The sequence below is a fragment of the Camelus bactrianus genome, chromosome 7, assembly GCF_048773025.1.
Source record: "Camelus bactrianus isolate YW-2024 breed Bactrian camel chromosome 7, ASM4877302v1, whole genome shotgun sequence".
NCBI classification, from domain to species: domain Eukaryota; kingdom Metazoa; phylum Chordata; class Mammalia; order Artiodactyla; family Camelidae; genus Camelus; species Camelus bactrianus.
In genome coordinates this window covers 51268650-51291887 of record NC_133545.1, presented here as the reverse complement: position 1 = coordinate 51291887, position 23238 = coordinate 51268650, and the positions used below count along the sequence as shown (strand labels likewise).

The following is a 23238-nucleotide window of genomic DNA, read 5'->3' as shown; positions in this document are numbered from 1 at the left end:
ATTTCAGTGAACGGGAAAATTCCTTCTACATCACCACATCTCTTGATTTTCCTGTTCCCTTCTGTTTTTTCCACAACCCTCCATGCTGTCCAAAGACGGAGACCATGATGACAACACCGAATGATGATAACACACCCCCCCCAAAATAATTAAAAATCACGGAACTAGGTTAAAAAACATACTTGCAGGAGAGGAAGGCCAGGGAGGCCTGTTTTTCTAGTCAAAGATAAATGTTTATCAGTGTGTAGACGAGGTACTTTGATGAGTGAAGGGAAGCTTGTTGTGACTGACAAGTTCAGGTAAAATCTGCTGGATTTCTACTCACTTAACAGTAAACTTCCTCACGTGAAGCCTCCCTAGAGCAGCCCAGTACAGGGTGTGCAGCAGGTGGATGTGTTGGGGCTGGGAGAAAAGTAGCCGAGCGTAAGTTAAGAGGAAAAGCTGGAGGACAGAAGAATGTGATCCGTGAAGTGGGGTGAGAATTCTAGTCATTTTGATTTTCAGTTGTACCTGTTAAAATAATTATTACTATGTTCTCCAGTACGTGCTAAGTTTCCTAAAATTTGTTAAGTTCCCTAATATTTGCAACCCCTTGACAGCAATAAACTATGAAACAAGACACAAGTTGGTTATATTAGTAGGCACAATTTATTTTACAGTCAGCATAAGAAACTGTGCAACACAGCCCTATCTCCAGATATCACACTCCAGCTCTATTCAGACATTGCAGACACTAAAGCCTGGTGCCAGGACAGTCTATAAATGACAGTTATAAATCAGTGTGTGGACAGGAAGAACCATATGAAAAGCTCATAGGAAGATAAAAGTGGAATATGGCACATGAATTAGTTCTACAGTAATTGTGGACACAGTCTGTTTAGCCTTTGTTTAATCAATAACTTCATGAAACATCTTTTTTAATGCACATGCTGAGATAACCGTGGCTATGCCTTAGTTCTTCCTGGGGGATCTGACATTTCTGAAGGTACAAATGCTGCAGATAAAATGTCACTGCAGGAACTACATAAAGTTCAGGCTGCTCGGGATAAATTCTGTAGAAAACTACAGCTAGCTGAACTATGGCAAAGATTCTTTAACAAGTAGTTTTTCATTTCATTGCACCTTAATACATAGAACTTCACTACTGTAGATGTTATTTATATGCATTTTATTTACATATAAGTTATGATTTTTTTAGCTTCCCATCTCTGTGGCTATAACATTTTTCTTTCCTGAAAATCTCCTCTCTTACATCTGTTCTGCTCGCCTCTTTGTTCCCTAGAGCAGTTATTTCTTCTTTAAAAGGAAATTTATTTTCCATTGAGAACAACTGCTGGGAAGCTTGCCTCAAAAAGGGGATAGAAATGTTTCCCCTATATTTTGAAAAAAAAAAAATTTTTTTTTCCCTAGGAATATCTGTCCAATTATAGAACAGAACTCAGTAGGAAATGAGGGCATAGTAGACAGAGCTTTGCTGGAAAGCATCTATTCTATGAAATGTGGAATCCTGTCACAGCGCCATGCAGGTGTCGAGGCAAGGAAGACACGGTCACACGTGTTTTCCAGCTACCTGCCACGGTGAGGCCTGTCCGCGCTGGCACGTGCTCTGCCTCTTACTCCTCAGATACCTGTGGACTGGCAGGAGCCTCCTGTAAGCCTCCCAGCCCAGCATCGCTCTGAAGAGACTCTTTGCCCCCTTCCACAGAATCTCCAGGATTGCAATCCTCCTGGTAGGCTTCCTCTTCAGCCTCTGGCTGCTCCTCATTAACACAATTCGAATTGACGTCAAGTTTGCTATCTGATAAAAAGAAAAAAAAAGTCATTTTGTTCCTACTATGTGCCAGACACTCTTCTAAGTGCTTTATGTGTATTAATTTATTTAATCCTCATCACAACCACGAGGGAGATTATTATCTCTATTATCATTGTGATCATTATTTTACAAATGGGAAAACTGAGAAGAGAGGGGTTTGGTAACTTGCGCACCGTTCATAGCCTGTAACACAACATAACTGGCATCTGAACTCAGGCCTCTGGCTGCCAAAGCCAGGCCTTGAAATCAGGATTGCTGATTGGCAAAATCTGTGTTTGAATGCAGCTATGCCACAAATGAGCCTGGTGTCCTCTGCTGGGTTCCTGCCCGAACAAGGCTGTCTCCTTATCTGTAAACTGGAGGATAATAAAGTCTGTCCTACATTTGTGGAGAATCAAGGTGTACAATAGTGTGTGGCACATGCTGATGTATAACAACCAGGAGCTCCCATTCTACTGACAATCCTGTCCTCTCACATGGCTTCTTCAGTACGTTACCAGCTGCTATTCACCACCCTCGACCCACAGGATAATAAATGTTTGGTCCAGAAAACAGGAGAAAGCATGGCAGCCAGAAAACCTGACTATTCTCTTAACAATTTATTTATACAATCTTACTTTGCTATGAATTTAGTTTTGTACAAATCATTCATTCCCACTAATGGTGTTTCTCAACCAAGTGGTAAACGGGACATGGTCCCTTGAGGAGTAGTGGGGGAAGTCTTAGTGTCAGAATCATCAAAGGCAACCAACCTTTTCAAACTATCGTTCCCCAGAATGTGTGATACATTCTCTGGGGTAAGGAGTAGGAGTGTGGGCTGTTCTCTTGTCCAATATGCATATCATTGCTGAAGCAACTCACTGTTTCTGATGAAAATGAGTCATATACTTCATGAGGGAGAGGAAAAATAATATAGAACTCACTGCCCTGACACTTGTAGAAATTTAACCCGTGCACTAGATCTGCAAGTTAATTTGTAATCTATAAGCTTACGCTGTAATTTCACCTGCAGTTTTATAATTAAGAAATTTAAGTCTTCCAACCTTAAAATCTCTGGGTAGTCATTAGGGGAAATTTAATTATTTCCTTATTCAAAGATCTTAAAATCCTTTGTGAACAAAATATAAGTAACTACTCATTAAGAGTTGCATTGTTCCAGGGCAGTCTCATGAGGCAGAAAGCAGAATGTGGAATAAACTACAAGCCTCGGAATTTTATGACTTTTGTTTTCCAGTGATATCTAGGCTGATTATACAATATCCCAGGGACTCAAAATAGGGATACATTTGAGTTTAAGTGTGATCCTTATGTTGGTTTACCCCAAGCCCCCTTGATTCCCAGAGAAGACTCATTTCCTGTGCCCCCTGTGTTAATACCATCTATCCTTCCTCTCCCCATCGACCACTTGTATGAGCTCGGTTTTTATACACTTACTGTTTTCCTTTTCACTCTTTTCTTTGGCAGCCTCCAACTGTTGCTTCTCATAAGTGTCCTTGAGATTCTTGCAGATTTTCTTATGTGCAAACCAGTGTGTTTTCTGGCAGGTCTGATCACAATATATTACCTGAAAGCAATTGTAGGTTTCTTTTCAAGATACGTAATTGCATTAATTTTCTAATTATGACATTAAACCAAGTACAGTGCTGTAAAAATGTTAAGTTTTCTATACTTTATTTTAAAACCTTGATGTATAGATATGTGTTGATTTACAGTTGTAAGTTTTAGCTTACACTTTCTAACAATAATGAATATATAATACAGGGTCTACCAAAGACGCGAACTTGTGATTTGAGACTTCTGTGTGCCAGAATTTATACAGTACAAGGACAAAGAGGATACAACTGCTGTCCCAGAGGAAGCCAAGGATGAGAAAGAGCAGGATGGGGGAGGCAGATCCCTGACAATGTGATTTATGTCCCAGTTCAGGATGTTACAGCAATGGGAGCACAGAGGAAGCAGTGACTCACTCTAAATGGAGGGACTCAGTGGACAGAGAAATGGAAAAGAGACATTCCAAGTGGACAGAATACCGTGTACAAAAATGCAGGAACAGGGAAGACGTGTTCAAGGACAGCAGTAAGTTTGTGTAAGTGGAGCTTAGATTTTTGCAGGATTATATACCAAGCACTACATAGATGGTGTTATAGATTGTATCAGTGGCCCCAGTTCTTTCACTCTTCCCTGCATCCATACCATACACTTTCCCATGTGATTTCAAAGTTCTTTTCACTGAAGGGGAAGAAAACTGACTTTAAATATGGCCACGCAACTTGTTTTGGCCAGAGGAATGAGACCGCATGGCAATTTCAAGGCAAGAGACCTCATATGTTTCTACTTGCCTACTTCTATCTCTGCCGTCACCAAGAGAACATGCTTAGCCTGGCCTGCTGTTCCAAGGAGGATGAGAAACACATGGAACAGATGTGCCCTAGCCAACCACAAACATGGGAGAAAGAAAAAAATGGTGGTGGTTTTAAGTACTGAATTTTGGAGTGTTTTTATTTAAAGCAATAATTAACCAACATAGATGGTCTCACTTAACTCTCACAACTCCAGCCCCATTTCACACGTAAGGAAACTGAGGCTCAGAGAAGTAAGTAATTAAAGGAAATGAAACCAGACAAGTAGGTTACAGCAGAATATGATGGGTTACAGAAGAATATGCTGAAGAATTTCAACCTTAAAAACAACAGAAAATTAACATCATCTATAAAGCGAATGTACAGATACTTGCATATGAGTAATATTTGTGAGAATATATGTGAGAAGAATCCATTCAGATATGCCCTTTATAAAGATAATTCTGGCAGAAATGGATAGGACTCCAAAAGCTTAAAGATTGGTGACAGTCAGAAAGGAGTGTAGTTTTACAAGGAAGAGTTGATAAAGAGATTGTAATTAAAGTCAACATCAGAATATTTAAGATTGCATATCTATGAACTGTTCTACTGTAGGTTTTCTTGTCTGCACCAGCCTCAGTCCCCTATGAATAATCTTTCTCTTATTTTCTCATAATGAATCATTCATTCGTTTCTTTCTTTCTTTGGGGTGGTCAGCAGAGAAGCAGGGCAGCCTGGGAGTTTGATAGAGAAGACACAGAACTAGATTTATCCTGTAGTTCTCTTCCAAAATCACTTCTAAGTATTAGGTGCAATACCTTTTTTATCTAACATATTAGAATTTATTAGAAAACTAATGTCAACCATTATATTTACAGAATATTAAAACTCAATCACCAGTGTGGGTGAAATCTAAACCGGATGTCAGTGAGCTTAAAAGAACTTCATTCTTACCATTTTGCACACTGAGCATCTTTTGCTTGCTCCCTTTTCTCCGCAGGTAGTGCAAAATTCAACATCCACGAAACCCACCTGACCAGTGATGGCTTGGGTAAGTACAGAGAATGCAGTGGGATCAGAACCCTAGAGTGGGGAAAAAGAGCAGGAAAAATAACCTCTGCAATCACCATGGGAAGACCAGAGACAACATTTTGTGAACAGGAGACAAAATTATTAAGGTTAGAGGTTACACAGACTTCATGGCAAAATAACAAATATCTTTTTCTACACAAAGTACACTTGAGGTAAATCATGGATCCAAATACTCAGAGAGAAAAAAACTGGCCCTGTTCTAGGATAAAAGTATTATTCAATAAGCACACAAAGATTTTAGAACTAGGACAAGGAACTCAGAGTAGAATTTTCTTCTGAGAATTAACATCAAGACAATGTGGGGGGAAGGATATAGCTCAAGTGCTAGATCACATGCTTAGCATACACAAAGTCCGGGTTCAATCCCAGGTATCTCCTCTATAAACAAACAAACAAACAAAGCTAATTACCTCCCCCTTAAATAAATTAATTAAAAACTTTTTTAAAGACATATACATATTCTGAGGGTCAATTTATAGGATACATCGTAAATGTTTAACTGTCTTGATTCTTAAAAGTTTAAAGCAATTTAAGTGTTTTTAAAAACTTTGTATATTTAAAGTTATTTACTTGCTATAGGTCTGCAATTCTACTAGTTAAAAGTTATCACCTTTATCATTGAAATGTTCCAAATTCTTTAATTAAAGAGACGCACATGTGATTACATTAGGGTATTAAGAAAAACCGTAAGTGTGAAGATTATTATTATGGTTACTGCAAATCAGAATGTCTTGCTAAAGAGGATTTATAAACATTTTTTATGCAGAAAATAATAAGGGCAAATATTTATCTGCCTGAATGAGACCTATTTAGAGTAAGCAGAAATAATTACAGGGTATCTAGCTATCTTACCTATTTCTAACTTTCTTATTTTTGAGTTTTATTATTACTTATTCCCAACAAAAATTTTTATAATTTTCACAATTTAAATTTTCATGTGTATCTTATCTTTATTAATAAGCCCTTTATTGATGACTCAGGTCACTAGGATAAAACAATCATTATACACCATACACTCTAACTACATTATTCCACGAGGCAGGACTGAGATGGACTGTTGAGCCCTACAGTGACCTGCTTTGACTTTTTAAAAGAATACGCCGGGCTGCTATTTTTAGTTTTTCTGTTTTCTCCCTTGAAGGTGCAATGTCAGCGACACTTGTCAGTGCTGGAAATGCCCCACAACAGCCACTACTGACGGCTTCTCGGATAGACATTCCCTCAACTTTCTTACTAACAGAAACATACTTTTGTTCAGAGCAGCAGAGTTGAGACCAGCAAAAAAATAACTCATTTCCCCCAGAATATTCATTTCTCCAAAATACTCATTTTTCCCTGTGCTGCTAAGGGTGGTCCTGTGGTACCAGTACTGCGTTTCAGGGAGGGCTTGTGCTTTCTAGCTGCAGACTGATTTCCTTTTCTTGTCTGCCTGGGATAGGAAGGTGAGCTTGGAGAAGGAGGATAAGATGCCTTGCAATTGTAATGTCATAAGCATGTATATGATTATACGGCTAAAGAATATTGGGTAGAAAAATGGTAGTGTTTGGGTCCAAAATCCATTTTTGAACCTATGTGCAAGATCTGGTCTGCCTACTTTTGGGCTTCTGAGTATATGAGAATAAATAAATCCTTATCTATTTAATTCATAGTTGGCTGAAGTTCGATGTGAACAGCTGAAACACATTCATAGTTGATAAACCACCTTCAAACTGGCTAACTTTCATCTCCCAAAAGCTTAAATACCAAATAGCCAAGCATATTAAAGAGCAAGTGTAAAGAATCTCTGTGTGAAATCACGGAGGGCTCGCATGAATAAATCATAGCACGAACTTCATGAGTTCATTTTGTCTGCTCAGGTCTTTCTTCTTTCATGGTTCTGAATAGGTGAAGTCCTAATGTATAAAGGAGCACCTGGAACCCATTTCTAGTCCTGATTTTTCAGACCAAGAATGATATAATAGCCTAGAGAAGGAAGAGAAGGAACGAGATTGCCAGTGGGAGGGCGGAAGCCACGGATGGGAATAGTTTCAGGATCAATTTCTTGCCTAATAGACAAAGGCTGATAGATAATTTGACTGAAATGTATAAAAAGCATGACAGGTAGAGAGAAGGTGAACAGAATGGCATTCAAAATCGGGAAGGCAAGGAGTGTCTTATGAAATACTACTTAGATAAACACATGACAAAAGGGCAGTAATTTAAAGAACAGATAATAAAGTTAAAATTTACTTCCCATAACTGGCAAATATAAACAGACTTTTTTTAATGTATGGGAAATTTATAAAATCAGAGGCATTAAGGTAGAATATAAGAAGCTGGGATGTATTTTGAGACTGTTTAGCAGGATACACAATGCACCTTTCCAGGACTCATCCTTTCCATCTCCACTGACTGGGAACCATCAACCCAGACATTCAATTCCTGCTTTCATGTAGTGCAGGACTTTGTACTGGTTTTTCACAACCTACACGTGAATAAGGGTGTGTCCACACAGTGGATGCATACCCACCTTTACCGATTTCATAGAGGTAATTAAAAGCGTCAGTACCCACTATAACTAGCTATATCCCCACATAAGGAAATACTGTTCATTCAACCCATGAGCTAAATAATGTAAATGGATAAACAGACACAAGGTTAACAGGAGAACCTATCTCCATGTTTGTTCCTAAAATTTTTCTAAAATAGTATTTCTTTATTAAATGAATCATGCTAAAGAGAATGCACCTTTATGGTAATTAGGTCTCACAGATAGAATTAACTTAGTTATGAAGAGCCTTACAATTTCAACAGGAGCAATGCTTCGCACCAGCTGCTGGAGGAGAGTAGCTTCACAGTAAGGAAATTTTCTGATACTTTCTCTAATGACCTTTTCTTGATATACTGGAAAGCCATCAGAAGCTCGGCCTCTTAACAAGCTGAAAGACATTTTTTTAAACGTAACTTGAGTTGAATTATTAAGCTTGTCCTCCCAGCTGCACCTATGCAATTTTAGTAATTTCTTCTTTGCTACTTAAGATTTTCATTGTGTCTTGATGCATCGTGATGACAGACTCAGTTCAAACTGCTGTTCCATTTGCACGTTAGTCTAGACCTTATCAGATGTAGGGGCCCAAAGACGTATTTATAAAAGTGACCCCTGACACAAAACACACTAAACACTGTTATCAGACTAGCTGGTTACTCATTACCATGTCAGTTACTTGTACAAAGAAAGAAAACCCTCATTGAATCACACCCTTCTGACTTACTTCTCTTTTCTCAGTAGAACTATAGGATAATTTGACCCCAGATGGTTAGAGAAGACGGGTAACACAAAGCTCCCCCAGGTACAGGAACAGAGACACACTGAGAGCCGTTTTGAATCCAGAGCAGCAACTGTAGCATAGCCGACCTATCCTTAGATTTAGATCTGGGCTACTTTCTAGCTTTATGATCTTACATATGCTACTTCACCTCTCCAAACCTCAGATTCCTCACCTGTAACTGGGGATAACGAAAGCACTGTTGTAAAGAGTACGGAACAGAACAATCAGCCGAAGTATAATAGTGCCCTTTGTTACTTGCAGACAGAATGTGATCTCAGAAATAACAACGGCTGCTAAAATCCTTAATTTTTATGTCCACGGTGAGATTTCATAATGAAGTATTATCCAGTTGAGAGTATTTTATATATGAAATGATAAAGACAGTACCTTTTGATTAGACTCTCCAGTTTATTCTCTCCATCTTTTAAGAAGTTAATGCATTTCTGAAAGATACAGCTGATGTAATGCATTTTCATAGCCAGTACTTCATTCATGTCTCTTTGCTTCATACATTTCTCACAAATCAGATCCATCACCTTGTAGCATTTATTCAGAGCTGCTTCTTCTGCCAGCAGAGGATTTTCATTTATAAGCATCACGATCTAGAAAAAATTCCAGTGAGTTTAGAAACTCCATGAAAGATTTGCCATGTTCAACTTAGGTGGTCAGTTTTGATTACCAAATAAAGTCCTTCTTACAGTCATATATTTACCATGTTAATTCAAATTAGAATGCAAGTTGCCGCTGATCAAGTTGTAAAACTAGTACAGAAGGACTCTGACATCATGGAATCTCTTAAACTCTGTATGTCACAGTCATCACATGGTTTGCCATCCAGTTAAATCAGGCTGTTAGTTGGCCACTCGGAATCATGGTTTTACTGTCTCTGTTAAAAGCACTTTTACTAAAGATAAGTGTGGCATATTGGCACACCCTTTATATACAGAATCAGATCACCGAGCGGTCACTACTCTTAGTCAACATTACTGAGCTTTAGGATTTCATGGCTAGGAAAAACAATTCTCATTCATTCTTCTTAATTATAAGGAAATGAGATTTTTTGCAGACAGAAGTCTAAAAATAAAAGGTGTGTTACTTTCTGATTAACTACATTTCTCTGTGGAAATTTTCTAAGATGCTTCTAATCATGCATAGTAATGTAAGTAGGTCAAAAGGAAAGCAAAATAGCTTTAAAAAAAAGGATCATTAGAGAGTTATCCAAACTGATGCATTATGAGTCCCACACTTCCTATATGTGCACAGATTAAACTCAAATTTGGTGTAATAAGAAGTATTTTTTTAATTGGCTGTGGTAGTCTTGCATAGGACAGCTGTAAAAATCCACAGTGGTATAACAGTAATATAAACATGTGTATAACATGGGCACAGTTGTATTCTCAGAGCAGAAAGCCATTCAGTGTTTGTTAATCTACATGTTACAGCTAAACAGCTGTCCCAGGCAACGTAAACAGCAGGAAACAACAGGTAGCAGATTTCATGAATTTCCTTAAACATGAAGAAAGTTAATTAGTTAACTTAAGTAAAACCCATGCCTAGTCTCCTACCTGGAAACTGAAGAGAGATTAAATATTTTTCTGAAACTAAAAAAAGATTTTTACTTATTTTTGACACTACTAAATTGATACATAATCTAGAATTTTACTTAAAATACAGCACTCAATAGTAAATTATTAGACTTCATGAAATAAGTATAATCAGAATCCTTATTGGTAAATTTGCTGAAAACATCCCCTACCATAATATTAACTTGTGGCAGAGAGAAAAAAAAGACTCATTAATCACCTGTTTATAGTTTGCTGTCAGTTGCAATAATGTGAAGCTGTTTGCTCAATATTTTGTATATGGTATTTATAACCAAAGCATAGGATCTAAACTTACACATGAGAATTCTTTTAAAAAAATCCCCAATAAAACCCAGATTCATGCAGTAGACTTTATTTCATAATATACAGCGGTACATGCAGAGAAAAATGGCATATAATCACAGCTCAACTAACAATCACAGCTCACTGAAGCATTTACACAGCTGCACACAGAAGACTAATATTTGAACTAGTTTCCTTCCTTTAATCTCTGAAGCATTATAAAGTAATGTATTTATTATAAAGGGAATCATTCTTAATTAATGAGGAGGAAATATTCACGTGGGCATAAAAGTCAGATATGTCTCATCTCCCAAAGAACAGCTACTTTAGAATATGTTTATTCAGTGGCATTTTAAATGCTTTTTATTTTTTTAAATCCCATTTTAAAAAATTACTAATTCAGCAATTCTGGGCTTAAAAACCATGTTAATAATCAAAAGACAGGATCACTTGCGCACATCTGCCTCCTGACCACTTAGAGACCCTGTTCAACTCTATTGTCATTTTTCCTGTGACTGTTTTTCTCCATGATAACATCTATAGTCTGGGCATGGGCACAATTCCCCAAGTCCCTGCTGAAAACAAACATCCTTTTGCTATAGCAGCCACTCAACCTCCACGCAAATGTAGCCGTGTTAGGTAGCCTGCAGTGAAAAGGTGCACCGTTGGACTGAATGTTGTCCTGTGCTTGTTTTGAAAGGTCTTTGACTTGACAGACTGGTTGCTTTTTTTTTTTTTTTTTTTTAATAATAACACACCCTATGAAGACCCATGCCAGCTTGAAAAGCGGTAAAGTAATGAAAATGGGCCACCACAAAAGCAAGTGGGCAGCTTTTATCAAAGTGTGGATAAAAGAAAGGTTTTTAAGTGAATAGACCATTTCTACCTACAACAAGCAAGGTCTGGATCTGAAGGAAAGTACTATAATCATAGAATAGTTTCTCTTATAAGACCAAGTGCTCTAAAAAATATAATACAGGCTATTTTATTTTATATACCTCTACAATTTATTGTCTGTATAAATATGCCCTTAATCTAATTTACTCAAAATATGTGCCTTTAAAGATAACTGGAGGTACAATGATTCTTAGGAAATTTAACCCTGAGAGACTTGGTTCCCTGTAAAATTCCAAAATTACTCCACAGACTCTATTATCACAATATGTGAGATTTTTGTAATCACAAAGGGCAGAAACAGATATAAGACAGTGAATCAGAAAAATATAGGAGAGTTCTTCAAATCAGTCAAGACTAGAATATCCTATAACGCTCAGGCTAGAGGAGGAATGACAAGGGCCTTGTAAAACCACACATGTTCTCCACACTGAGAAATACTGCATCCCTAGGAACAATCCTGTCTTCTCACCCCAGCCTGCCCCACTGCTAACAGAAAGAGTGTCATGGAGAGGGAGTCACCATTACAAGAGTTCTCCCTTTCCCTTCAGTGCTGGGAGGGAAAGAAACACCAACACAGAAGAGGCTAAACATTTTTTACAGGTTACATTCTAAGTCCTGTGTAATCTCCACAAGAGACACAAACATCTGATTCATGGCTGAATTTCTTCTTTGCCCAGTTAGGATCACAAGCGTTACCTCTAGAGGTTCTTTCAGAGTGTTGAGTAAAATATCTGAGTTTTTGAAAAATAAAAACAGAATAGATTCCACTTGTCTGTCATATGGGAAAGGATCCACTAGTTTGTCATCTCTCTTGATGGTCCAGAAAATTAATTTGGGTGAAGGGCTGCATGAAAGGCACTTTGTTGTTGATTTGTTTGTTTCTTGAGCTTTGAAGACTGTATGCAAAGGGATGCATCGATAAAGTAATAGGATCAAATACAATTTAGAACTTATATCTATTTATTTTTCAAGATTTTTTTTAATTTAAGTATAGTCGGTTTACAATATTATGTTAATTTCTGGCATACAGCATAGTGATTCAGTTATATATATATTCCTTTTCATATTCTTTTTCATTATAGGTTATTACAAGGCATTGAACATATTTCCCTGTGCTATATACAGTAGGACCTTGCTGTTCATCTATTTCTTTAAATGAGTGTTAATTTTCAAGAGTTACCTCATGAGAACCATCCACTTACTTTAATAATGTTCAGTATATTCCAAAGATTCTTCTTTTGTAATAGACTTCTAAGGAAATCTATTTCACTACCTTAGAAGTCTAAGGGAAAAGCCTCAATTGTTGACCCATCATACTGTCTTGCTCGCCAAATAACTCTGAATTACTATTAAATCTATGCAATATGAATGAAGACATAGGGCAGACACTGAAGCTTGACAAAGGGCAGCATCACTGTAGCACACATGGAGTTTTCTGGGATGACTCATTGAAAAAATTATATTCATTTGGATTGATTTCTTTTAAAAATCATTTTGTAAATAAACAAAAAAGTTATATATAAAATATGAAGGAAATAGCAGTGGAAATAGTTCAGAATAGCCCTTGAAGTTTTTTTTCCAGCTTAGTCATTTGAACTTCTGGGTTGATCTGTGAAGTTTGAAAATCTGTGTGATTTGACTGTTTATTGGAAGAACTGTATTACTTAAAGGCATCAAATACCCACTTTGCATTAAAAAGTGTGTTCATGACACACTGGAGAACACTTCCAGAGAGGAGGGGTACTGCAGTAGCTGCTGCTCATGCCCACCTGGGTCCCGCTAACCTAGCCCGTGTGCTGGGGCCTCGCTGAGGGGACGGCTGGCTGCTGTGGGCGCAGAGCGGCCTACTTCTGCAGGGAACTGCCTTCCTCCAGAGAGAGCCCACCTCCTTTTCCCTCTGGAAACAGACCTCAGCCAAGGGCTGACTGATGTGAAAGCCTGGCTCCCTTGCCTGTTGGAGCTATTGACAGTCCAGAGCGCCCCAAGACATGAGGTGGAAGCTCGGCTTCGGCTGAACCTGCCTCTCTGCTGAGCTCTTCCTTCCGCCCTAGTCTGTGTTCCTCGCTCTCCCCCGTGCTTCCAGGGAGAGCACTCCTTCGCTGTAGCAAGTGAACAGGAGAGGCCTGCACAAGCTGTACGTCTATAAAACCCAACCCAAGACAGTTATGATCCTACACTCTAAGAGCAGTTTACACTGTGACGCAGGAATTAAAATAAAAGCAAATAGGATTGACACTACAGTACCTTGACAGGATGAAGATTTGTTGTGGTGATAATTTTGTGCAGTGGGCCTGCCAACTTTGGGGGCAGTTTTGGCTCTTTATCCAGTCCCTGGGGTTTAGTGTAATAATCCAGTCTCTCTCGGGGAAAGAAATTGTTGATTATAGTCACACAATCATGTTGACCTTGTAACAGGAAAACAGGAAATGTATTATTTTATTATTTAAAATAAGACATTTTCCAATTTTTAAATTAATTATATTGCTCTGTTTTCTGAAGCAAGCATGCATCAAAATCTTTAATTTTTAGGAAAGAGAGTTGAGGAGGAAGAGGAGAGGAGAGGTAAAATGTTTTGGAGAACATATATGCATGATTTGTGAAGTCAAGAAATAATCTCCTTTTAAAGACACAGAATCCACAGTACATATGAAGATTATGTGGATAACAAAAAAAGCAGTATTCAACTTTAGTAACTCTAAATATTTAAGTTGCTTGTAATTTAAATGCTTCTTCCATCTCTACACAAATGAGGTTCATTCTTCCTTAATCACATCTGGCTTTCTTTATACAGAATATAAATTTATCCTATATAAAGTTTTTTTTATTATTATCACAATTATTATTCATATTATTAAGTGAATCTCCCCTCCCCTTCAATTTGAGAAAAGCTTGGCCTCTTTGTGAAATGAATTAGAAAAAAAGCTTTTGCTCCCATAAGCTTGGAATCCCTGTTACTGCTTCTCACAGACCCCTGCACCACTTCTGTAAGCCAAAGCCATCTCTAGAGGTAAAGCAATGGTTCTAAGAAAGCAAAACTTCCCCTGGTGAAGCTAGTAGCCCGACTGAGTTCTTGCTGCCTCCCCCTCCACAGTTCCCTCGCCACTACTCTCTGGAGCAAGGAAATGGACACTCTGGGCAAGCATGCTGAGCATGCAGGGCACATTTGGAGGTGCAGGCTCTTCTGATCTCTGAAGACTGTTTCTTCCTCTCTGCCTGATGAGGGCTGAGGTAACAGCGGCCAAGAGTCCTGAGGAGCAATCCCAGACATTGGGGCTCCCAGAGTGTGGTCCGCCTTGGGTGGCCCACGTGGCCCCTGCCCACTTGTGCACGGTCCTGGGAGCATCTCCTTGATCTTGCCGACAACAGGTGACCTGCAGGGGGATCACACTGTGGGCCAGGTGGGCCCTGGTACTTGAGGCTGGCTGAGGGCTCAGCCTGACTGGGAGTTCCCGGAGAACTCAAGAGTGGACCAGCTTCCTGCTGTGTCTCAGCAGAGGATGAGATATCTACTGGTTTGTTGACCCTGAGCCCACAGTTATAGAGAGACTGGCACTTCCCTTCACCGCTCCACAACCCCGTCGGCTTTACCTGACTGCCTAGGGGATGCAGCTCCAAGAGGATCCAATCTGGAAAGACTAGGCAATGCCTCCAACAGAGGGCATGACATCCATAGTACAGGTACTGAGAACATCAACCACAGCCACACCACAACCAAACCATAACCATAGCCACCAAAGAACACTTAAATCAAGCAGATCAGTTACACTACATAAACAGACTTCCATGGACCAAAGATTCCAATTTTAAAAGTTAACAGACAGTCTGAGAGAGGAAATTCTAGTTACTTTAAGAACTAAAATAGTGATGTAGATGAAATAGATGAAATATCTCCAAACAGGGGAAAATTAGGATATAAAAAGCATCGTGGAAGAGATGAGAGAGCTAAAAAACAGATCCAGGAAAAAAAAGAAACGGATGAAGAATTAATAATTAAACAAATGATAGAAGAACACATCCTTGATTTGAAGGGAACTTTTAGTAATGACCACAGTATCATTCTTGGTATTCAGTGCTCTTCTTAAGTGCTGAAGCACCAGTTCTTTATTTTTTCCTAACCAGAAATTTCCATATCTATATATCTTGAGGACAAATCAAACAGTTAACAGGATAATATTAAAAACCTGAAGGGCTCCGTTTAGAAAATGATCATCTCTACCTACATCATCTTCAAGAAAGGAGAAAAATGACAGTCAATCAAGCAAGTCTCCTACTCAAGCCTGATACAAACATGACAGCATCAAAGTTAACAGAGATAACTGTGTGCGGGAACTTAAAACTATATGTGAAGAAACTAGAGAAGATGAAGACAAACTGCACTGCTTTCTTAAAACACATCTAGGTTCAAGAAAAACAGGGATGTTCCACGGAGGGGGGGAAGGTGCTCTAAAATACCCCCTAAACACGTCAAAATTGACATAGGAAGATTTGAAGGTAAAAGGATCAGAGGAAAATACGGACTTGTGACTACATCTTCTCATCAGTCCCCTAACTAGTATACTCAGAAGATGCCTTGTAAGCAGTTGGAAATATTTGTACATAAAAATACTGGCTATCTAACAATGGCACTGTCACAAACTGCACCTTTGTGAGAAGGAAAAAATATTACTTTACTTTTTTAAAGATTAATTTTTTTTATTTTAGGTAATGCTAGGTTTTTGTTTTGTTTTTTTTTTAACTGAAAGCAAGTTTACTTAGAGAGATACACATTCCATAAACAGAATGTGGTCATTCTCAGAGGGAGAGCAGCAGTGCTAGGTTATTTTGGTATTTTATTTTAACCAATCTGCCAATAATTTATAGCAGAGTGATACATATATTTAAAGTTTATCTTTATAAATATAAATTTTTACTTAATTTATATTTAAATTAAAAACATGAAACTATTAAATATTCAGTTTTATTTTTTTTTAATTTATGAATTCTAAATACATACAAATAAAACAGTACTATTAATATAGACCATAAATGCTGGGGATGGGGGCCAGGTGAGGACCAGTATATCACTTTGTCCCAGTATTACTTTCACTGGACTTGAGTATTCTAGACTGAATGAGCTCACTGAGTCAGCAAAATTAGTCCTAGGCAGGATTAATGACAACACACACAACTAGACACATCCATATACGTTATTTTACTTTCAAGGATAAACTGAGAATGAAACACGCTTCCAGAATGAGCAATGAAAAGTTAGCAAAGAAAAATAAATCAAATTCTCACTTGCAAAACCAGGATTTAGAAAGCTGGCAGTAAAGTTCTACGCAGTGATACAAGAATCATGAAACTAGCCAATATACAACTCGCACTTCAGAGAAAAAAATATAGCTTTGCTTATGATGGGTTTCAAACAATATATAACCTACATACCATCTCAGAAGGTCCTGTAACCAAAACCTAAATGAGAACAGAGATCTCAAGATGGAGCAAGGAGAAAAGAGAGGAGAGTGGAGAACAGCCCTCGGCAGCAGCGATAGTTAATCCAAATGGGTGAAGACAGCATGACGGAGAAATTATACTGCTGACGGTGAGGACTGCGGAAGGAGAAAGAACCCACCATGAATGACACTAATAACATATCGTTACTAAAAGGTCTCAACTCTCTCAGCAAAGTTCACAGCTAGTGGCAGTGGTGGAGGAGGAAAGGAAAGGCTTGTTGCCTGACAAGGGAAACAAGGAATGTGGAGAAACAGTCATAAGGATTTCATCTTATTGGAGTTGATAAATGGGCAAATACAATACCTTAAGGGTGGGGCACAGGGTATAGTTTTGTTCTTGCTTCTAGATAATAACTGAGAAATATGAGTTTATCTGAGAGCTTTGTGACTAGAAGAGTAAGTACTAGTAGAATGGAAAAGCATCCTTGATCTTTCAAGTTAATAAAAGGAGAAAGAAAATGTACTCTAACATGACCAGGCTAATCACATTAAGGAAACACAGACAGACAGACAGACAGACAGACAGACACACACACACACACACACACACACACACAGAGCCACCTACTAAGATGAGAGGGAGTTCCATGGTGTACTGGTAGGTGAAGAAAGCAAGCTGCAAGGGATATGTTTGAATGACCACATTTTTAAAAGATGACAAAAATCTTGCATGTGCATGTATATATGTAGACACATTGATCTGCTTGAGGGGAAAAAAAGGGGGAGAATGAGTTTTTAATAAGACTAACTATAAGGGAAATATAATGTCAACTGAAAGGGTGCCATGTAATTTTCTGCCTATGAAGTTAGTCTAAATAGATTAAAATTGGCATGAAGACATTACCCTTATTTTAGGATGGGATTGTGGACAGTTGTACTTTAGATTTTTATTAACATCATAATAGTAAGAAAAAGAGAAAAAGAAAAGCATTGTGTTTAGTGGTTGAAAGAGTGGACTCCACTTCCAGCCCTGGGGGAAGTTACACCCTCAACATGAACTTTATTTTATTACATTGTGGACATAGTGAAACTTGTTAAGAGTTAAACAGAACTTCAGATCATCTAATTCCCTGGCTTCTTTGTACAGATCAGAAAACCAGGGACACAGAGGTGAAGGGATTCACCTATGATCTTGTGATAATTAGGAGTAGACATGAAATAAAATAAGTCTCATGATTCTTAGTTTAATGTTCTTTTCTCCCTACACTGGCACCCTCAAAATTAGCTTAGAGGCGAGTTGATGGCAACAAGGGAGCCCCTAACTATAGGAGATAAATATTTCTCTGATGTTTGCACAAGAAGGCCATACTTTTCGCAAATCTTTCCTGAAACTGAGTTGAAATAAAACAAGAAAATTTGCTCTCACGGAGCTGTCACAGTGACTTAGTGACTGTCTGAGTTAATCAACAGTACCCACGATTAGTTTTAAGTAATCAAATTTAACACCATGTGGTTAACATCCCCCATATCTGACTAATTCCTACTGTATCTCACCTTAAATGTAATTTCTCTCTTTCTAAATTCCCTTAGAATGGGAGAAGACCCCTCTCTTTGATGTCTTTCTATGGAACTGTCATTGCTGTTAGCCTCTTAGTGCCATGGATGCATGAACACCCTCTGTCTTGCTCACCACAGTACCTAGAGTGATACTCATTAGTATTTGTTTAATGAATTGTTAGGCCCCACAAAGCCACTCACCACATTCCCAATAAATCAGATACGTCTATCTTTGCTTTTCTATCAATGGGCTCTCCTAACTGCCAACTCAGGGGGGCCAACATACCAAATGCCAAGTACTCATTCCCACTCTCTTCTAAACCCCCTGTATTATACCAAGTAACAGGATTAACACACAAAGAAATACTGGGCACACAGAATAAATGTTTGTGGTTGATTAGGATGATAAAGAAGCAGCTGTATATTGTACTATCATTAATGCTCCTTCTTAATCATTGTTGTAATTATTTTCTATTCATTTTTTAAAATTGAAATATAGTTGATTTACAATGTTCGACGTGTACAGCAAAGTGATTCAGTTTATATATATATATATATAAAATATGTATTCCTTTTCAGATTCTTTTGCATTATAGGTTATTACAAGATATTGAATATAGTTCCCTGTGCCATACAGTAGGTCCTTGTCGTTTATCTACTTTATATATAATAGTGTGTATCTGCTAATCTTAAATTCCAAATTTATCCCTCCCCCTCTTCCCACTTTGGTAACCATAAGTTTGTTTTCTGTGTCTGTGCTTCTATTTCTGTTTTGTAAATAAGTTCACTTGGATCTCCTTTTTTTTAGATTCCACATATATGTGATATCACATGACATTTGTCTTTGTCTGACTTAGTTCATGTAGTATGATAATCTCTAGGTCCTTCTATGTTGCTGCAAATGGCATTATTTCTTTTTTATGGATGAGTAATATTCCATTGCCTATATTGTTATAATTATTATTAACAGAATAACTGATAGCATTTACTGAGAGCTACATGTAAAGCTCTTTAGGGCTATCATTTCATTTAATCTTTTCAATAACCATGTAACCATTTTATAATGAGGAAACTGAAGGTCAGAATCATTAAGTAGCTTGCTATTAAGTGGCACAGCCAGAATTTCAACCCAGAATTGCTGACTCCACAGTTCTTGTTCTTAAACATCAGGTTAAACTATTTCCTTAGAGAAATACTCTCATTCAAGCATTTGACGGCAACAAAAATGGCCTCACCACTCTCCTATCTCAGAGTGGAGATTCAAACTAGCTTCTTCATTTTCTCCAAAGTGTCATTAGGTATTTCATTAAGTTAGACAAAATTGTAAACATTTGCCTTAAAAAAAATAAACAGGACAGCATTTGCACTCTGAGTGCAATTTTTTTCCATGGGGGAGATTTTGGGTATAACCAACTGTAGAACTGCCATAAAACTCACCCACAAAGGCTGCCATCTGAGCTGCTGTTCTTCCCACAGAGTTGACAACATCTGTCTCAGCACCAGCTTCCAACATCACCCACGTAATGTCCTTATTACCTAGAGTTAAAAAGAAACATTTGTTAAAATTAAGGCATCCACAATTCAAATACCCCCTTTTAAGTAATCTGTACACTTCTTTTCATTTAGTTTTAGATGTCCATTTTGTGGATAATTTCATTTTTTCCAAAATACAATTCATAACTACAGTAAAAAGTAAAAGGCCATAGAACCCACATAGAAATTAACCTTAGTTTCTACAAAACACATCAAGTAAAACAAAAATGGTATGGAATTGAGTATCACTTTTTTTTTTTTTAACAAGACAGAATATGTTTTTCCTATGTAACACTTAGTAGCAAGTAAGAACAAACCAAAAAAAAAAAAAAGTCAAAAGCAAAGACAAAAAAAGATAAAATGAATAAAAATTCCCACTTAATACCTACCAACTCATCCCATCCCTCACACCTACAGGCCCTGCAGTAACTACTGACAGTTGGGGGTCTATCTTTCTGCACTTTCTCCTACCTAAACATCTGTAGATCTTCTACATGCACTCTTTCACTAAAGGAGTCGTTACAGATCGCTTGCTGTTATAAGCTATACTCAGTGAGTAGCATTTTCCATTAATTTTTGCAAGTTTGAACTATGATTTCCTTAGGAACAGTTCCTGGAAAACACTGTAGGATCAAAGATAATGCATATTTTAAATGCATTTTTCCAGGCTGCCTTCCAGCAAGGTGGGGCTGATTGCCCCATATGCACTCTATGAAACAGTGCAAAAAAATCCCTATGGTAATGCTGGGCACCGTGACTTCTTAACTTTTTTCAATACAATAAGCAAAAAATTATCATTTGCTGTTCTAGTTTGCAATCCTTTGATTATTGGTGAAAGTGTTTTAAGTTTATTAGCCAGTTGTATTTCTTTCGTTCTCTGTTCAATTTTCTGTCCAATTATCTACTGTAGTATTTGTTTTCTAATAGACCTCTTCATATATAATGATATGACCCTTTAAGATATGCAGTAATTATTTTCCTTAGTTTTTATTTGTACTGTGACTCTATTTTCTACATATGCAAATGTTAAGATTTTATGTAATCAAATCAGGCAATGCTGTCCTTTTTGAATTCTATATTTTATGTTACACTTAGACATGCTCTCCTGTTCCAGGATTATAAAAATAGAGATCACTGCTCTTAAAGCTTGATACTACATCTTTGTTTTCTTAAAAAACTGCAACAAGTATAGATAATTCAACTTAATTTTAGGTGATATTTCCCAATTGTCTTTCTTTAGCAAATTATAAGCAACATGAATCACAGTAAGTTTCTAAATGGATCATCATATTTAGTACATAAATGTCAATGACACAAATAACTCTATCCAAGCAGCTATTTTCTCAAGGGAACAAAAAAGTTTTCATATTACTTCAAAATATAAAAATATAGAACATCAAAGGAACTAACTTAGAAGAAGAATAGATCCAGCTCCACGACTCTACCCAAAATATATTGTCAATGCAAAGAATCAAGTGATTTAAAAAACCAAGGAAACATCAACAATTATGTAACATATTTCACACACCACAGCTTTTCAAAACTAATTCTCATTAGTTCTTCCTATAAGATGTGATCTTAAAATTACCATAACAAAAATGGATTTCATTTTAAAATATACATATACTTATAACACATTTGCATAGGTGACTAATATTAATATATTAGAATAAGTATTAAAACTTCACCAGAAAGTGCGGCGAACATGAGGGCTGTGTATCCATGTTCATGTTGATGACAATTTACATCAGCTCCATGTCGTAAAAGTAATTTGCACATATCAAGTTTCCCTTTATAAGCAGCATGCATTAGAGGAGTCATTCCATTCTTTAATAAAAAGGAGGAAAAAAGTATTAATTTTACTTATTTACCTTTCCCCATCTATGAACAATTCCTGCAATTAAATTAAAACATAAAATAAACATGAATTACTAAAATCATCATTATAATCTGTATTTTCATACTCACTTCCCCACTTAGATCTTTCATAAACTGCTGAGGAAAAAAGATGGTTTTATTACCTGAGGTTTTCTACAGATTAGCAAACAGATTCAGAGAAGAATTGCCCAACCTCACATGACTAGTATAATGGCCAGGGCAAGGACCAAAACTCAAATTTACCAGGACTCTCACCTCTACTACACATACTTAGCTCCTGGGGAAACAAATGAACAAGCAGACAGAAAAGCATTACAACAAACAAACAAAAACTAAAGAAAAACCTTAAAACCAATAGAATGCTTATCAAGGGGAAAGTTGAATAAAGTATAGTATATCCATAACATGGAATATTATGAAGCTATTAACTGAATTCAGTCATATCTAATTGAATTGAAATTTCCATGAATTATCAGCAGTGAGAAAAATAAGATGTGGGAAATGTATACTAAAATGTTCTCATTTTTCAAACAAAGATTCCCCCAAATAATTTTATATTTTGATTATATATATGATTTGGTCATAGAAAAACAGTAATATTTACATCAGGCTACACTGTTTAGTCACCATACGTTTTGTCCATATTCAATGAAACATCCAACCATATATGCTGACTACCTAAGTTAGAAATTCCCTGCAAGTAAACTTTCTCAGAACCCAAGATAAACTCTCTAAGTACTGGAATTTCAAAGTTGTTTCGGATAAAAACCTTTCTAACGCATATAATCTCTTCTTTAGCAAATCTTAGCATACTAACATAATTTGAATTGTTCACGATGATTCTAGACTATTATTATGAACATAAGGTATCAATATTATCAGAGGGTTGTTGATGTGAGAATTAATTTTAGGGAGGTTGGGACCTTTCAGGTGGTTGTACAAGAGGAGTGGTCAAAGTTTTTGCAGTGTTTTGTACAAGTGTTTCAGTACAAGTAGTCAAAGTTTCTTGAGAGCAGTAATGGGGAAATGATAAGGAGATGAAAACTTTAGCAGTTTTTAAAACTTTACTGATGACCCTAAAAATAATTAAAGTTTCTTTCCTATAATTCTTAAAGAACTTATCAATATCAGTTTATTCAGTTACAACTCTGTATCATTAAATACAGTATTCATTCATTCAGCAAGTGTTTATTGACTAAGATATGTCAGACACAGATCTATGCACTGTGGGTAGCAGAGAACAAATTCCATGCCCCTCCAGTCTAAGTCCCCAGCACTTAAATTTTAGTAGGGTGACAAGGCAGATGGTGATAGTAAGTGCTGTAGAGAAATAACGTCGAGTAACAGGGAGAGGAAATGCCAGAAGGTAAGAGGAGATTATTTTAAAAGTACAAAGAAATGTCCCTCTGAGCAGGTAGCATTTGAACAAAGCCCTGGAAGGAGCAAAGGATGTAAATAACTTGAGGAAGAATGCTCCAGTAAAGGGAGAGCAAGTGTCAAACC

General features: G+C 37.2%; 2 protein-coding genes across 3 annotated transcripts in view; one reads left to right on the top strand and one right to left on the bottom strand.

Annotated features, from left to right (window-relative positions):
• The window catches only part of LRRC72 (leucine rich repeat containing 72), a 79315-nt gene that overhangs the window by 46640 nt on the left and 9437 nt on the right, over positions 1 to 23238 (top strand). The window contains 2 exon segments of the mRNA XM_010967151.3: positions 3735 to 3899; positions 5153 to 5203. The gene's annotated coding sequence lies outside the window, so the exon portion shown is untranslated.
• The window catches only part of ANKMY2 (ankyrin repeat and MYND domain containing 2), a 33189-nt gene continuing 10580 nt past the window's right edge, over positions 630 to 23238 (bottom strand). For both annotated transcript variants that reach the window (XM_010967152.3, XM_074367391.1), the window contains exons 3-10: positions 21546 to 21684; positions 19762 to 19860; positions 13580 to 13740; positions 8940 to 9154; positions 8027 to 8162; positions 5107 to 5235; positions 3248 to 3377; positions 630 to 1798 (exon numbers count right to left, since the gene is read on the bottom strand). In XM_010967152.3, coding sequence (XP_010965454.2) covers positions 1614 to 1798; positions 3248 to 3377; positions 5107 to 5235; positions 8027 to 8162; positions 8940 to 9154; positions 13580 to 13740; positions 19762 to 19860; positions 21546 to 21684 — 1194 coding nt within the window. In that variant the 3' untranslated portion in view covers positions 630 to 1613. The remainder of the gene's footprint in view (positions 1799 to 3247; positions 3378 to 5106; positions 5236 to 8026; positions 8163 to 8939; positions 9155 to 13579; positions 13741 to 19761; positions 19861 to 21545; positions 21685 to 23238) is intronic.